Here is a 17,416-nt window from a genome sequence, read left to right as displayed (position 1 = left end):
TGAATATTTTTTAGTAACTAAATATCACCTGCTAAAAAGTAACTAGTAACTTGTACTCTGATTACTTTTTGAGAGGAGTACTTTTTTACTTTTGCTTACGTACTCTTTTGACAGCAGTACTTTTACTTGTAATTGAGTAGTTTTTCATCAGTGTAACAGAACTTTTACTTAAGTAAAAATTTTCAGTACTTTTTCCACCACTTGTGTCGGGTATAAAATCATTCCAAACACTATCATTAAAATTTCATCCTGCATATTATTCTGAAGCCTCACGAGATTTTGTGGGATTTCCTGTGTTCACAGTCGAGACTCTGGTTGAAAATCTGTTCGTGTGTGGTGTGCTGTCTTTGACACATCATGGCACACCACACACTATAGGAGCAAAACAGTTAAATCTGGGATATTTTATCCTCATGTTTGTGGTCTATCACATTTAGAAAATCTTATAAAATGTAAAAAAAATCTTTTGGTGTGTGCCCAGCATAACTTGGACTTGAACCATTCTTTTTTGTTGTCAATATGACATTGGAATCATGAAACACCATGTTAACAGAATTTGAGAACCAATAATAATCAGATTATTAAGATTTTTCGAATTAAGTTTGTGCATTTATGCTAAAAATTGGAAAAATAAGAATTCTATCTTGAAATCCAAAGAGAATCACCCAGCTGCATAAGCTCCCATTTCTGCAAGTCATGAGAGTGTTAATGAAGAGGGAGGGACTATCGTTAATTAGCTGAAATCTGTAGAATACAAGAAGACCAAAGGGCAGTATCTCCACTTTGTGTTTAGCTGTTGAACAATGGCTGGAAGTTGGGATTTGGTTCAGATTTTGCTGGTTTGTGCTTTCTGTCATGCTGTTCCACAGTGGAGTAAATCGCTTCAGGATGCTCAAGCTCTGAAGGCTCAGCAGTTTCCGCCTCAGAAGCCAGTTCGTCAACCAACTTACCAGCAGTTTCCGCTTCAGAAGCCAGTCCAACAACTACCTAAACAACAGTTTCCGCTTCAGAAGCCAGTTCAGCAACTACCTAAACAACAGTTTCCGCTTCAGAAGCCAGTTCAGCAACTACCTAAACAACAGTTTCCGCTTCAGAAGCCAGTTCAACAACTACCTAAACAACAGTTTCCGCTTCAGAAGCCAGTTCAACAACTACCTAAACAGCAGATTCCACTTCAGAAGCCAATAGTGAAGGCAGAGCCCCTTGATAAATGTGCTGTAGCTGATTCTGAGCAGATTCAATGTGGGCTACCTGGGATCAGTGGTGCTGCGTGTGACGCTATCAACTGCTGCTTTAACGGACAACAGTGTTTCTATGGGAGGGCGGGTAAGTGTTCTCAATCTTATTCTGTTAGTGTTAAATTGATTCTCTGCTTTAACCTGCTCTTGTACCTTTTGTTCTAGTTACTGTCCAGTGTATTAGAGATGGTCAGTTTGTGGTAGTGGTGTCTAGAGACGTTACTCTGCCTCGACTGAGTCTGGATTCGGTTCATCTACTGGGTGGAAACGACCCACCTTGTGCTCCTGTGGGGTCCACATCTTCCTTTGCTATATACCAGTTCCCCGTGACTGCATGTGGCACAAGCGTGATGGTGAGCAGCTGCTACTGGTTTTATTCTGCACTTTATTTCTGATGGACTGGATGCTGACACTGTTCCTATTCACAGGAGGACAGCGGATCTGTTGTGTATGAAAACAGAATGACCTCATCCTATGAAGTGGGGATTGGACCATATGGTTCCATCACAAGGGACAGTCATTTTGAGTAGGTCATCTATGACTTGGTGTGAACATTAATCCCTGATAAATGCTACAAGCTCTCTGTGTGTTCAGGTTTCTCTTCCAGTGTAGATACTCTGGAACTTCTGTGGAAGCTCTGGTTGTGGAGGTCAACTCCGTTCCTCCACCTCCACCAGTAGCTGCTCCTGGACCTCTCAGGGTGGAGCTCAGGCTGGCCAATGGCCAATGTGTCACCAAAGGCTGTGCTGACGGTAAGGTCTTATCCTGTGTCTGCCTAAAGCCTTTCAAACTCGAGTCTGGTTAAACCCCAGTGTTGTTCCTCAGGGGATGAGGCCTACACATCCTACTACAGTGATGCTGATTATCCCATCACAAAAGTCCTGCGGGAGCCCGTGTATGTTGAGGTGCACATTATGGAGAGGACCGACCCCAACATTGTCCTCCTGCTGGGACGTTGTTGGACTACTTCAACCCCCAGTCCACTCGATCTCCCCCAGTGGGACCTTCTGATCGATGGGTGAGTGTTCAGCCAATCTTTATCCCGTTAGTCTGCTGGGAGACCCTTTCTAACCTTCTCTTTTGTCTTCAGATGCCCTTACCAGGATGACCGTTATCTGACCACACTGGTGCCAGTGACTGTATCGTCTGGTCTTCAGTTCCCAACCCATTACAAGCGCTTTGTTGTGAAGATGTTCACATTTGTAGATCCAGCCTCACTGGCTGCTCTGCAGGAAACCGTATGCCCCCTTTACTTGAACATTTTGTATATCTACTGCTTGTGGATCATATGACTTGAGCCTCTTTCTTCCCTGTCAGATCTTCATCCACTGCAGTACAGAGGTGTGCCATCCATCATCTGGCTCTTGTGAGCAAAGCTGCACCAGGAAAAGTGAGTTCTTGCTTCATCTTGACAAAAGAAACTGAGCATTTTGTAAGCGTGTTCTCACTTCTAACATTCTCTTTCAGGACGAGACACCCATATCAAGGCCGTCTCTGGGGAGCAGAATGTGGTTTCTAGTGGAGAAGTTACTCTGGTCATGTAAATCTAGTGGTTTTCTTTTAAATAAACTTTGCAGAATCAAAGTATCTGTCTATTTAATACTCAATACCAGTAAGGAATGTAGGTTAGGGATTGAATGAACCGTGCTCCCTTTTCAATACACCCAGTTGCTCCCTGGTCACCAGGGACTGGTTGCAACCTGCACCGGGTGGGTTCACTGCTTCTAATGTGTGTGCAGTAACATGGAAGGATTCAAATTGGAGGACAATTTTCAAGTATGGGTTGCCATACTTTGCCTTCGCTATCAGGCCAAAATGTACTTGGTTTCTAGAATCTCATTTGTATAATTTATTTTCCACTTCACACAAAAGTGGTGGTGGTGTCGGCGGCAAGTAAAAAGGTTCCTTTAGCATGTTTAGCTGAGAGAAAATCCTTGTGGAGCCTATCCTTCTGACAAGAAACAAATTAAATACATTTCAATAAATTAGGCATTTATCTCCTCATGCCTGCACCCTGTCAAGTAAGTGGTCTCGACGTCCATCTGGTGCAAGGTCAGGTTTTCTTGTGCTGCTTTCTGCAAAACCACTTTCTCACTTGTCATGTCACCTGTGGGTGAGAATGTCTGTCTCCTCCTAGTCAGTCACTTGTTTCTGACTAACCCTTCACCACAACTCTTGCTTTGTATTTTTCAGATCTGTCAAGGTCTATTAAGTGCGTAAACCCATAATCCTCCAACTAGTTGTTCTCCTGATGGTAATTTGGTGAAGGTGGTGTTCTCCAATGATCGCCTTTTTTGTCCATTTAGCATCCTTCCATTTGCTTGGATTTTGTTTATGGCATCCTGGTAGGCTTGGGGTGTTTCACATACTACTCTGTAGCAAAACTTCAATTCAAGTTTGTCTAGCACTTTTTACAATACAAATCATTACAAAGCAACTTTACAGAAAATTACGTTTCTACAATATTTAGTAGTAGCTTATAAGTGGTGACTGTCAGTTTGTGCATGCATGACAGGATTTTTAGAAAAATTAATACAAGATGTAGTCAGCCAGACAATGAACAATTAATATTGATAATTATATGATGCAGTCACACTTGTAGCAATATTTGTTAGTTCTGTTTGTTGATGCAGGATTAGCATCATCTGCGGTCCTCTGAGGGGTCAGCATATTCTCTTTTCAGGTGTTCTGGATCCAGACTGGAGCTTGTGTAAATCCTAGTTTCCGTGGCAAAAAATAGAAACAAATAGAGACATCATTAGCATAGCTGCTGTTCCAACAAAGTAAAATTAATTAGTTTAACCCAAGCTTAAGAATAAGCAACTACATTCACAATTTAAGAGATACCTTTATTCAAATGCTTGGTGAAAGAGATGCGTTTTTAATCTAGATTTAAACCGAGAGAGTGTGTCTGAACCCCAAACATTATCAGGAAGGCTATTCCAGAGTTTGGGAGCCAAAGGTGAAAAAGCTCCACCTCCTTTAGTGGACTTTGCTATCCTAAGAACTACCAAAAGTCCAGCGTTTTGTGACCTTAGGGAGCATGATGGATTGGAACGTGGTAGAAGGCTAGTTAGGTACGCAGGAGCTAAACCATTTAGGGCCTTAGAGGTAAGTAATGATAATTTGTAACTGATAAAGAACTTAATCGGTAGTCACTGCAGAGACCGTAAAATTGGGGTAATATGATCATATTTTCTTGACCTGGTAAGGACTCTAGCCACTGCATTTTGGACGACCTGTAGCTTGTTTATTGAAGAAGCCGGACAACCACCTAGAAGTGCATTACAATAGTCCAGTCTAGAGGTCATGAATGCATGAACTAGCTTTTCTGCATCAGAGACAGAGAAACATTGCCAAGCTACGGAACATGTTATAAGATGAAAGAATGCAGTTTTTGTAACATGGGAAATGTTCAAAAGACAAGTTGATGTCTAATATAACACCCAGATTTTTGACTGTAGAGGAAGTAACAGTACATCCGTCTAGTTGCAAATTGTAATCTACAAGATTCTGTGTACTGTTTTTTTTTTTTGGTCCAATAATTAATATCTCTGTCTTATTCAAATTTAATAGGTGAAAATTATTGGTCATCCAATCTTTTACATTTTTTACACACTCTGTTAGCTTAGATAATCTAGAAGTTGAATCTAGTCTCGTTGAGAGATCATCAGCATAACAGTGGAAGCTAATAATAATAATAATAATAATATTACCAAGGGGCAACATGTATATTGAAAATAGAAGGGGACCTAGGACGAATCCTTGTGGCACTCCATATTTTACAGGTGATAAATGAGATGACTCCCCATTTAAATAAACAAAATGGTAGCAATCGGACAGGTAGGATCTAAACCATCTTAGAGCCTGCCCTTGAATATCTGTATAGTTTTGTAATCGATCTATGAGTATGTCATGATTTATGGTGTCTAACGCAGCAATAAGATCAAGTAAAACTAGCAATGAGATGCAGCCTTGATCTGACGCAAGAAGCAGGTCACTTGTAATTTGTAACAAGTGCAGTTTCTGTGCTATGGTGGGGCCTGAAACCTGACTGAAATTCTTAATACAGATCATTTTTTTGCAGGAAGGAGCTCAATTGAGCAGATACAACTTTTTTATTTAGACATAAATGGAAGATTTGAAATAGGCCTATAATTTGCCAGTTCACTAGGATCTAGTTTTGGTTTCTTAAGAGGCTTAATAACCGCCAGTTTGAATGTGACCTAAAGATAACGACGAGTTAATGATATTGAGAAGCGGTTCTTCAGCTACAGGTAACAACTCTTTCAGGAATTTAGTGGGTACATGATCTAATAAACATGTTGTTGGTTTAGATACAGTGATAAGTTTATTTAGCTCTTCCTGTCCTATACACTGTAAAAAATATCTACTTGGTTCTACTTAAAATCATAAGTTAAGCAGCTGCCTCAAAATTTCAATTAAAAACAAAATGGATTAATGAATTGTTTTAACTCATTATTTTGAGTCTTGTTAAGCTGTGAATTGCCTTCTGCAAGTCAACATGACTATACAATTATTGTGGTTTCAACTTTGCTATGCAAGTTCAAAATAAAGTGAACTCAGTAATGAGCATTCTGTTAACTTATCCCCATTAGTGGGTTCAATTTAGTAATTTCAATTAAGTAATGTCTTTGAATTAGGGTATCAAGTTAAGATGATCTTAAAGAATGTCTTGTTTTAACTTAAGTATAAAAACAGACAAATTTGAGTACAAAATTTTTTATTTATTATTAAAACCAATGTTAATCCAATAGAAGCTATACAAACACTTCCATCATGCAATCTCAAACTTGCAATCAATACTTTTTTTGGTACCAAACTTCAGTTGGGTGTGGGTCACATAATGAGGCTAAGATAAATATAAAGGTTGTGCGTGAGCTTACACCATGAGGGGGTATCTTAAGCAGACTCCACAAGTTTTTATCACTGTGTGTGTATGTGTATAGAAGGTGTGTGTATTTCCTGAAGTTGTCTGCACTGCCTGTTGTCAACCAAAAAGTTGGTCATGCTGAATGTAGGCTAGATAGACCAATAGAAACATCGCAGCAACCGAGCAGATGCTAATAATCTAGCACCAAGTTAGTTTGTTATTATCGCCGCCATGATCGACAGGCAGCTAACGTTACTCAGCTCACACTCAAGCGGACCCCAGCAAGAACAACAGCCTCAGTGGTTCTCCAAAATAATTTTGCAGCCCTGGCCATTAACATACACTACCGTTCAAAAGTTTGGGATCAGTAAGATTTTTAATGTTTTTAAAAAGTAGTATCTTCTGCTCACCAAGGCTGCATTTATTTGATAAAAAAAAAAAAGTAATATTGTGAAATATTATTCCAATTTAAAACAGCTGTTTTCTATTTTAATATATTTTAAACTGTAATTTATTCCTGTGATCAAAGCTGAATTTTTAGCATCATTACTCCAGTCTTCAGTGTCACATGATCTTCAGAAATCATTCTAACGATGATTTGATGCTCAAGAAACATTTCTGATTATTATCAATGTTGAAAACAGTTGTGTACATTTTTTTCTCAAAATTCTTTGATGAGTAGAAAGTTCAAAAGAACAGCATTTATTTAAAATAGAATATTTTCTAACATTATAAAATGACTTTACTGTAACTTTTGATCAGTTCAACTAAATTAATAGAATAAAAATTCTTACTGACCCAAAACTTTTAAACAGTAGTGTTTAATGTTACGGAAGCTTTAGATTTCAGATAAATGCTGTTCTTTTGAACTTTCTATTCAAACACACAACGGTTTTAAACATTGATAATAATCAGAAATGTTTCTTGAGCAGCAAATCATCATATTAGAATGATTTCTGAAGATCATGTTACACTGAAGACTGGAGTAATGATGCTGAAAATACAGCTGTGCATCACAGAAATAAATTACGGTTTAAAATATATTAAAATAGAAAACAGCTGTTTTAAATTGGAATAATTTCACAATATTACTGTTTTTGTTTGTATTTTTAATCAAATAAATGCAGCCTTGGTGAGCAGGAGATAACGTTATTACTTTTAAAAACAAAAAATCTGACTGAACCCAAACTTTTGAACGGTATTGGGCCTTGACATATGGTCTATCAGAAATGGTGTTTTCTACAATGAAAACTGGTATCATCTCAGATAAAGCTTTATCAACCGTCTCTGACTGAACTGCTAGCAAACGTGTTCTAGCTAACGTTAATGGTCGCTGAAATGTGCCTCGTTTAAATGACATCACAGTAGTGATGGCCGATTCGTGAACGAATCGTTCAATTTAACCGGTTCTTCTTAGTGAACCGGTTGAACCAGTTCACCAAATCGAACTGAATCGTTTGAAACGGTTCACGTCTCCAATAAGCATAAATCCACAAATTACTTAAGCTGTTAACTTTTTTAACGTGACTGACACTCCCTCTGAGTCAGAATAAACCAATATCCCGGGGTAATCCATTTACTCAAACAGTACACTGAATGAAATGCTGTGAAGACTGAACTGAAGATGAACACCGAGTCGAGCCAGATAATGAACAAACACGCCCACTGCTGGAGCAGTTCTCGTTCTCGAGTCAAGAACCGGTTGCTTCGGTTTTCGGATCACCAGTACACTCAACCGAGAATCGTTTCTGTCGGACGCGTCCGATTTGAGAACCGATGAGCTGATTCTCGTTCTCGAGTCAAGAACCGGTTGCTTCGGTTTTCGGATCACCAGTACACTCAACCGAGAATCGTTTCTGTCAGACGTGTCCGAATTGAGAACCGATGAACTGATGATATTGCGCATGCGTGTAATTTTGTAAGTATTTTGTTAAACATCGGAAAGTGTGATAAAATAACTATATTTTATTTTGATTTTTTTTATTATTATTTTTTTTAGATTAATGTTTCCAATCTGTATATTGTATATAATGTATAGGCCAAATGGGTTTTCAGGGAAGTTGGACAATAATTAAGACTCTAAAGACTCTTATGTTTAATAGGAATCAGGGATGATTTATGAGATATCTGTACTGTATTTATAGTTGATGACATTCACAAATTGAGTTTGTAGTAAACAGAACATGAACACGAGTAGAGCAGCTGATGACACTGAACTGCAGCACGTGCCGGTTAGAGCGATTCTCGTTCTCGAGTCAAGAACCGGTTGCATCGGTTTTCGGATCATCAGTACACTCAACCGAGAATCGTTTCTGTCGGACGCGTCCGAATTGAGAACCGATGAACTGATGATACTGCGCATGCGCGATTCAGCGTGAAGCCAACTGACTCACAGCATGTCTGAACCGAAGGGATTCTTTTGGTGATTGATTCTGATTCTGTACTAGTAATTTTATGAGCGCGGGTATTTCGAGGGCTTGGATGAAGGGCAATCTGGCGAAACATAAGTTCATTTAATAACAAATACATCGCAATGGATTATGTTTATTAAGTGGATCATGGTTTGTGCGCTGATGACACCTAATTTATTTACTTTATATCTTAAATCCTCATATGCACATTATTGCTGTTACTGTATTTAGGTGTTGTTGCAAAACTCAAATCTAAACTTTTCATGATTATGAGGTTTTAACTGACTAAAGTTATGATTACTGACTTTATATATTTGAATGTTTGATAGATGTGACGCCATTACGTCATCACCAATGACGTCATTACGTCGAGCGTGAAAGAACCGATGAACCGGTTTTTTCAACCGGTTTATTGAATCGAACCGTCCGAAAGAACCGGTTCGCGGAAAAGAATCAAACTTCCCATCACTACATCACAGTAGTTGCACATATCAAAGGGTAATGATAGCTAACGTTAATCATGTTATTGGCTTAATCAACGCACATTCTTAAAATCTACAAAACATGAACACTTACCAATAGCGAACTTGTTCACGCCAAACCGACTCGTCTTCTCTGACGGAAAAATTAGGCACCCGACCGACTGATTGCTTGCTGGCGCGTAATCTTGTTCGTCTCGAGGCCTGGCTTCGTTGGTAGTTCCCCGCACAATCTCCAACACGCCAAAGACTTGTACTCCACTCAATTTAAAATGGCAAGTTCATTCAAGCACCTGGTTTGTATTTTTAATAAAATAAACGCAGCCTTGGTGAGGAGATATTTCTTTTAAAAATATAAAAAATCTGACTGAACCCAAACTTTTGAATGGTAACGTTAGTGTATTCTAACGTTACAATGAAAACTGGTATTGTCTCAGATAAAGCTTTATCAACCGTTTCTGACTGAACAAAAAAAACTGAACTGCTAGCAAATGTGTTCTAGCTAACGTTGACGGTCCTGAAATGTGCCTCGTTTAAATGACATCACAGTTGTTGCACATATCAAAAGGTAACGATAGCGCACATTAAAATCTACAAAACCCGACTCGTCTTGTCTGACGAAAAAATAAGGCACCTGGCCGACTTAAGTTTGATTGCTTGCTGGCGCGTAAACTTGTTCGTCTCGAGGCCTGGCTTCGTTGGTACGTTAGTTCCCCGCACATGCGCAAAGAGCTGTCCTCCACTCAATCTGCAACACGCCCACTCCCACTCAGTTTAAAATGGCAAGTTCATTCAAGCACCTGGAATTTGTGATTCATTGAAGTAACTTATGAACCTATATTGGAAGATTGAAAACTCAAACAATTGAGTTGAAATTTCAAAACAATTTTTTTTTTATGTTTGATTTAATGACATATATAAGTTATCATAACTTTTTGATCAGATCATTTTTTACAGTGTATAGTTGTAAAGCACTGCATTTTATCTTTGGGTGCGATGGATGAAACTGAAGTGTTAGACACTGTAGAATCTACATTCGCTATTGTATTTCTAATGTTATCTATTTTATCAGCGAAGAAATCGTCTCGGTTACGCCTGTAACCTCGGTTCCCTGAGAAGGGAACGAGACGATGCGTCGATAACGCCTTGGGAACGCATTCTGCATGAGTGCGTCTGAAGCATCCATGTCAACTAGTTCTATGGCAAGAGTGAGCATCAGGAGTGACGTCACAACCAGGAATTGATAAAAACCCCAACCGGAGCAACCGGTGTTAGCTTCGACAGTGCCGAAGCAAGTCGATCACAGGAACGAAGGAAGTATGGCAGGGAGATGCATCGTCTCGTTCCCTTCTCGGGGAACCGAGGTTACAGATGTAACCGAGACATTCCCCATTGAAGGAGAGATGATGCGTCGATAACGCCTTGGGAACGAGACAACCCAAACCGCCATATTACAAGTGCCTGATTGTCAGCCAGAAAAAACCAACACCTCAAGAATTAAAAAACCTGAGACCCGGGAGTAGCGTCCAGGTCTAGGCTATAAAACCTGACAAATGTGAGTGGCGAGGACCAGCCTGCCGCATCACAAACATCCTTAAGAGAGGCCCAAGATAATAAGACTCTAGAGGCCGCCATACTCCTAGTAGAATGAGCTCTGACCCCCAAAGGGCACGGTAGGTAAGAAGACTCATAGGCAAGAAGGATAGTCCCAACTATCCACTTACTAAGTGTCTGTTTAGTGGCAGGAAGACCTATCTTAGGTGGCCTGAAACAAACAAACAGCTGATCGGATTTCCGAAAAGAAGTCTGATGAACATAAGTGTCCAATGCTCGCACCGGGCATAAGAGGTTAGACTTTTCCTGGTCCGATTATGCAAACGGGGGAGGACAGAAAGCCTGCAGAACAATAGGTCTCGGAACAAAGGTCAGTACCTTAGGGACATATCCCTACTTAGGGTAAAGAAATGCTTTGACCATCCCAGATGCAAATTCAAGGCAGGTGGGAGAAACTGAGAGAGCCTGAAGGTCTCCGACTCTTTTAAGGGACGAAATAGCAAGGAGAAAAGTAGTCTTAAACGAAAGAAACTTGTCAGAGACTGAATCTAGGGGTTCAAAAGGAGCCCTAGAAAGGCCTTCTAAAACTATAGCCAGGTCCCAGGCCGGCACTCTAGTACAAGTTGCAGGTCTCAGCCTCAAGGTGCCACGAAGGAAATGAGAGATAAGAGGGTCTCGACCCAGAGATGCACCACCCACTGGGGCGTGGAAAGCCGAAATGGCCGCCACGTAAACCTTTAAGGTGGATGGACATAGACCAGAAGTGAAGCGGTTTTGTAAAAACTCAAGAACTGATCCAACAGAGCAGTGGACGGGGTCATACTGATGTTGGTAACACCAAGAAGAAAAAACATTCTATTTGAGTCTATAAAGTTTCCTCGTAGCTGGAGCTCTGGAGATAAGAATGGTCTCCACAAATTTAGTTGAGAGACCACTCTCTATGAGTTGCGCCCCCTCAGAGGCCACACCCAAAGCTTCCAAATCTCTTGGCGGGGGTGAAATATAGTGCCCCCGGCCTGAGATAGAAGGTCTTTCCTGATCGGGATCTCCAAGGGAGGACCGTCGAGGAGATGAATAAGGTCCACAAACCAGATTAGAGTCGGCCAGTGTGGAGCTACAAAAAGAAGACTTACTCCGTCCTGGCGGACTCTCTCCAGAACTCCTGGGAGCAGAGCAACAGGAGGAAAGGTGTACAGCCTCGGCCACGTCTGTACCCCAGGGGGGCTGGATGAGTAAGGGAGAACCATAGTGGACAGTGCTTCGTGTACTGAAATGCAAACAGATCCACTTCTGCTTGGCCATAAGATTCCCATATGAGCTCCACCACCTCGGGGTGCAGCCTCCATTCCCCTGGCCTCAGCACCTGCCTCGACAGGGTGTCTGCTCCCATATTCTGAGTCCCTGGTATATACATTGCCCTCAGAGAGTGTAATTTCCCCAGGGACCACAGGAGGATCTGGTGCGCTAATTTGGAGAGTGGGCGCGAGCGCAGACCCCCCTGACGGTTGATGTAAGAGACCACTGATGTATTGTCTGTGCAGACTAGCACATGATGGTCCCTCAGGTCTGGCACTAAATGCCTCAAAGCTTTGAAGAAAGCCATCATCTCCAGGCAGTTGATGTGCCAGGAGTGATTATGGCTCTCCCACAGACCCTGAGCTGAGCGGCCTTCCATTACCGCTCCCCAGTCGGTAAGGGAAGCATCTGTCGAGATGGTAACCCGATGACAAAGAGCTCCCAATACCGGACCCTGGGACAGGAACCAGTGTTCTCTCCATATGACCAAGGCGCGGAGACACCGCTGCGTTATCTTGATCGTACAAAGTTGGTTTCCCCTTGGGGAGAACCCTCTGGTCCTGAGCCACCACTGTAAAGGTCTCATGACCAGCAGGCCAAAGGGGATCACATTGGACGCTGCTGCCATGAGACCCAACAATCTCTCGAACTGTTTCACAGTACGTGACTGGCCTATCTTTAGCTCTGATATGGCTGTGAGGATGTTGGCTATACGAGCGGGTGAAAGAGTGGCTTGCATCGTGACCGAATCCCATACCACCCCAAGAAAAGTGGTCCTCTGTAATGGAGATAGCACACTCTTCTTGGTATTGAGCCTCAAACCCAACTTCTGCATATGAGCGAGGACGATATCTCGATGCCGAACCACCAACTGTTCTGATTCCACTAAAATCAACCAGTTGTCCAAGTAATTCAGAATACGTATTCCATGCAGCCTGAGCGGGGCCAGAGCTGCATCTACGCACTTCGTGAATGTGCGGGGTGAGAGAGCTAGACCGAAGGGAAGTACCCGATACTGGTATTCTTTGCCCCCGAAATAAAACCTTAGGAACTTCCTGTGCTGAGGAAGGATGGAGATATGGAAGTACACATCTTTTAGGTCTATCGTGACGAACCAGTCCTCGGATCTGATTTGAGTCACGATCTGTTTGAGTGTCAGCATCTTGAATTTTAATTTCTGAACTGTACGATTCAACAGACAAAGATCAAAAATGGGACGCAGCCCTCCATCCTTTTTTGGAACAATGAAATAACAGCTGTAAAAACCCGATGCCCTGTCGGGAGGATACACCTGCTCTATAGCATTTTTTGCTAAAAGAGATTTTACTTCTTGCTCCATGACCAGAGCCTGCTCGGGATGCACTACTGTGAGCAACACCCCGTTGTAGCGTGGGGGACGAGAACCGAACTGGATTCTGTAACCCTTCTCTACTATCTGCAGGACCTATTGAGATATATTCGGCAGACTTTTCCATTCTGTAATTTGAACAGATAGTTCGGGGACCTGAAGCTGAAGCACAGGAACCACCCGAGCTAACTGCTCTTGAACCCCCCTCAGAGGGAGCGAGCCTGACGCAGCGTCTAGGAGACACAGTGCCAGAGACCCGCTGGAGACCGCTGCACCCCGAGGCATTAAGGGTGGCGGGGTTGGCAGGATGGCCCCGTGAGAGCACAGAGACCGGACGGGCACCGTATACTGAGGTGTACACCGCACCGTCTCGATTGGGGCTGCCCTCACAGGTCTGGCCCAGCAGCCTCAGGAGGATTAGATCGGCGAGGGAGAAAACTTTCAAAAGCTTCATATTGCTTTTTATTTTCTTGAAATCTTTCAACCACTTCATTCACAGCATCACCAAACAGACCTTCATGAGAAATGGGAGCATCTAAAAGAAAAGATCTATCTTTATCTTTAATATCTGAAAGATTAAGCCAAAGGTGTCTTTCTGTAGAAACCAAAGCAGCCATAGATCTACCAATAGCACGTGCTGTTTCTTTATTCGCCCTGAGAGATAAATCCGTAGCCCGACGATGCTAACGATTTTCGCCACGGCTGAGTCCCTCACTGTTATCTAACTCCCCCAGCAAGTCAGCCTGATAAGCCTGAAGCTAAGCCATAAAGTGAAGGCAAGCTCCCGCCTGACCTGCTGCTGTGTAAGCTTTACCCACTAAATTTGATGTGATCTTTAAAGGCTTCGTGGGCAAAGTCGGGTTCTTAATAGATGATGCTGAACCAGGGGAAAGATAGCTCGCGAGCGTCTGTTCCGCCAGGGGCATCACTTCATAACCATTTTCTTGAGGTGATCAATATGGCTTATTCCACGATCTAGACAGCTCACTGTGAAAATCAGGAAAAAATGGAAGACCCAGTGATGTAGGAGATGTTTTAGAAGACAGAAAACGCTCATCTAATTTGCTTTTAGGACGAGCGCTCTGTTTATCAGATGACCAAGATATATGTAATTTATCTACAGCTCGTATTAATACATCAACCAACTCCTCATATGCTGGGGAAAGAGATGGTGAATCCTCTTCCCCCCTGATTGTGTCACCTTCACTGCCTGTTACATCTAACTCCTCGGACCTAGAGCAACGAAGCAATGAGCTCTCCCCGCGGGGCGGGCTTCCGACACCGGAGTTTGAGCTGTGGATCTTCCAGGTAAGGGAGGAGAAAGAGCCCTCGGACCCATCTCCAACCCCGCTGAGAGATCCATTTGCGAACCCCAGGAATGCATTCTCCATTCTGCCTGGACTAGTTGACATGGATGCTTCAGACACACTCATGCAGAATGCGTTCCCAATGCGTTATCGACGCATCGTCTCTCCCTCGATGGGGAATCATAAAGTCATTACTATTAAACGTTGATGGAATATTTGAATCAGGTGGCGTCTGGAAATTTGTTAATTTAGCCACTGTGCTAAATAAAATCCTTGGATTGTTTTCGTTATTTTCTATGAGTTTTTGTATATGCTCTGCCCTAGCAGTTTTTAGAGCCTGCCTATAGCTGGACATACTGTTTTTCCATGGAATTCTATAAACTTCCAAGTTAGTTTTACTCCATTTGCATTCAAGACTACGAGTTACTTTCGTGAGAGAGTTCAATTTTCAATTCATGTGTATTTTCGGGTACAAATAGCAGCTGAGAGAGATCAGGCAAGTTATTTGCGAATCTGTCTTTGGTGGCTGGAACAATAGTTCTGCCCAAATGGTAATGCTGAGCCATATAGTTAATATCAGTGATATGCAGCATGCACGATACATCACTTTGAAAACCATGATCTGGTTCATCCTCCACATTATCAGTAGTATTGACTTCACTGTTGAAGATCTTTTGGATTATTTTTTTCATATCTTGTGCATCTCAGATGTTTTTCTTTCACTGCCTGTCTGTGTTGTGAACTTCACCAATCTGTGTTTTTGGACCTCTTCGGTGATGGGATAGTATACTAGATAGGCTAGGCTGTTCTTGTCATAGCCTATGAATACACCTTGTTTGCATCAAGTCCAGTTTGCTTTTCTTTTGTAAGCAAAATACATTGATCCGAATTTTTGCATTTTGGAAATATCTGGCTTTTTGCCAGTGAATCAGTGAATCAACCCTTCAATTGGGAGTACAACCCTCTAACCATTAGGCCACGACTTCCCACGAGTTGTGACTGGCGCCGATACAGGATGGCTGCCTCCGTGACGAGCTCCGCATATGTTTTTGTGTTTTTGTTAGTTTGTCCTGTCTTTAGTTATATTCCTGCCATCAGTTTCACCAGGGAAGAACTGCTGAACATTCGGCAGAACGCACCACAAGATGTTTTTCCGGATTTCAATTATTCAGATGTTTTAGTGAACGTTGTTATCGGAGGAGCGGCAGCGCTGATCAAGCGCTTCAGGACGCGCAGACGGGGGAAGCGAGCGGGAGCGCTCGTCAGACTCAGGAAGGGTGGATTTCGAATGCCGTTGCCTAGCATCCATCTGGCAAATCTCCGCTCTCTACCCAACAAAACGGACAAACTCCTTCTGCTTTCTCGGACAAATAAGGATTTCACACACTCTGCTGCTCTGTGTTTCACAGAAACCTGGCTGAATGACACCATACCGGACAGCGCGCTCCATCTGCCGGACTTTCAGCTGTTTAGAGCGGATCGTGACGCAGAATCTACGGGGAAATCACGCGGCGGCGGGACATGCTTTTACATCAATGAACGGTGGTGTACAGATGTAACTGTGTTAAAGAAGACGTGCTGCTCAAATCTCGAAACACACTTCATTAACTGCAAGCCGTTCTATTCGCCACGGGAGTTTCACTCGTTCATTCTGGTCAGTGTTTACATCCCTCCTCAAGCTCATGTGAGCTCAGCTTTACAGAAACTCGCTGATCAGATGTTTTAATCATTCTCGGGGACTTTAATAAAGCCAATCTGTCCCGTGAACTGCCAAAATACAGACAGCATGTTACTTGTCCCACAAGAGACAGTAATATATTGGATCACTGTTACACCACAATAAAGGATGCATTTCACTCTGTTCCACGAGCAGCTTTGGGACGTTCTGATCACCTTCTGGTTCATCTTATACCGTCCTACAGGCAGAAACTAAAATCAGCTAAACCTGTATCAAGGACTGTAAAAAGATGGACTAATGAAGCAGAGCAGGATTTACAATCTTGTTTTGACCTCACTGATTGGAGTGTTTTTGAAGCTGCTGCCACCGATCTGGACGAACTTACAGAGACCGTAACCTCATATATCAGTTTCTGTGAGGATATGTGTATTCCTACAAAGACTCAACTAATTTACAATAATGACAAACCGTGGTTCACTGCAAAACTCAGACAGCTCCGTCAGGCCAAAGAAGATGCTTACGTGAAGGGGGACAATGTCTTGTATAAACAGGCTAAATACACATTGGAAAAGGAGATCAAAGTGCTAAAGAGGAATTATTCTGAAAAAATAAGGACTCAGTTCACTTCCAACGACTCCGCATCAGTGTGGAAAAGTCTAAAGAAGATCACCAATTACAAGACACCACCCCCCAGCACTGTAGAGAATCAACGACTGGCAGACGATCTGAACGAGTTTTACTGCAGGTTTGAAAGAACACCCATCACCTGCCCTGAACGCCTCCCCACACAACCATTCACACCCTTCACAACTCCTGCAACCAGACCCAAATGCCTCTCCAAACAACCGTTCACACCATTAACAGCTCCTGCAACCCATCCTGAACACCTCTCCAATCAAGCACTCTCACCATTCACACCTCCTGCATCCCCCCTCTCAGGTGGGGCACCTGCAATTCAGATCAGTGAGGATGCGGTGCGCCAGGTCTTCCGGAAGCAGAAAAGGAAAAAAGCACCAGGCCCAGATTGTGTAACACCAGCCTGTCTGAAATCCTGTGCTGACAAGCTGGCCCCCATCTTCACACAGATCTTCAACAGATCCCTGGAGCTGTGCGAAGTCCCTTCATGCTTCAAACGTTCCACCATCATCCCCATCCCTAAGAAACCCAAAATTACAGGACTAAATGACTACAGGCCTGTGGCTCTAACGTCT

The 17,416-nt window shown here is 42.5% G+C and overlaps 1 protein-coding gene across 2 annotated transcripts; it reads left to right on the top strand.

Moving 5' to 3' along the window:
- Positions 1–778: 778 nt before the first annotated feature.
- Positions 779–2,822, top strand: LOC128018318 (zona pellucida sperm-binding protein 4-like). 2 transcript variants are annotated; one of them, XM_052603768.1, is made up of 9 exons: positions 779–1,029; positions 1,072–1,326; positions 1,404–1,591; positions 1,667–1,764; positions 1,833–1,990; positions 2,064–2,256; positions 2,329–2,476; positions 2,556–2,628; positions 2,706–2,822. In XM_052603768.1, exons 1-9 carry the CDS (start codon positions 804–806, stop codon positions 2,780–2,782), a joined length of 1,416 nt encoding a protein of 471 aa, XP_052459728.1. In that variant the 5' UTR covers positions 779–803; the 3' UTR covers positions 2,783–2,822. The 2 variants fall into 2 exon arrangements, with proteins under 2 accessions (XP_052459728.1, XP_052459727.1); XM_052603767.1 differs by having other exon boundaries at positions 779–1,326.
- The last annotated feature ends 14,594 nt before the right edge of the window (positions 2,823–17,416 follow it).

This window comes from Carassius gibelio, chromosome A8, assembly GCF_023724105.1.
Source record: "Carassius gibelio isolate Cgi1373 ecotype wild population from Czech Republic chromosome A8, carGib1.2-hapl.c, whole genome shotgun sequence".
NCBI lineage: Eukaryota > Metazoa > Chordata > Actinopteri > Cypriniformes > Cyprinidae > Carassius > Carassius gibelio.
Note: the sequence above shows the minus strand (reverse complement) of the source record. Positions and strands in the feature narration are given on the sequence as shown.

Excerpts from the sequence above, each read along its gene's own strand:
- LOC128018318 (XM_052603767.1), top strand. The coding sequence starts at position 804 with ATGGCTGGAAGTTGGGATTTGGTTCAGATTTTGCTGGTTTGTGCTTTC. Across the intron at positions 1,765-1,832 it reads ACAAGGGACAGTCATTTTGA|GTTTCTCTTCCAGTGTAGAT; the intron begins GTAGGTCATCTA and ends CTGTGTGTTCAG. Across the intron at positions 2,629-2,705 it reads GCAAAGCTGCACCAGGAAAA|GACGAGACACCCATATCAAG; the intron begins GTGAGTTCTTGC and ends ATTCTCTTTCAG.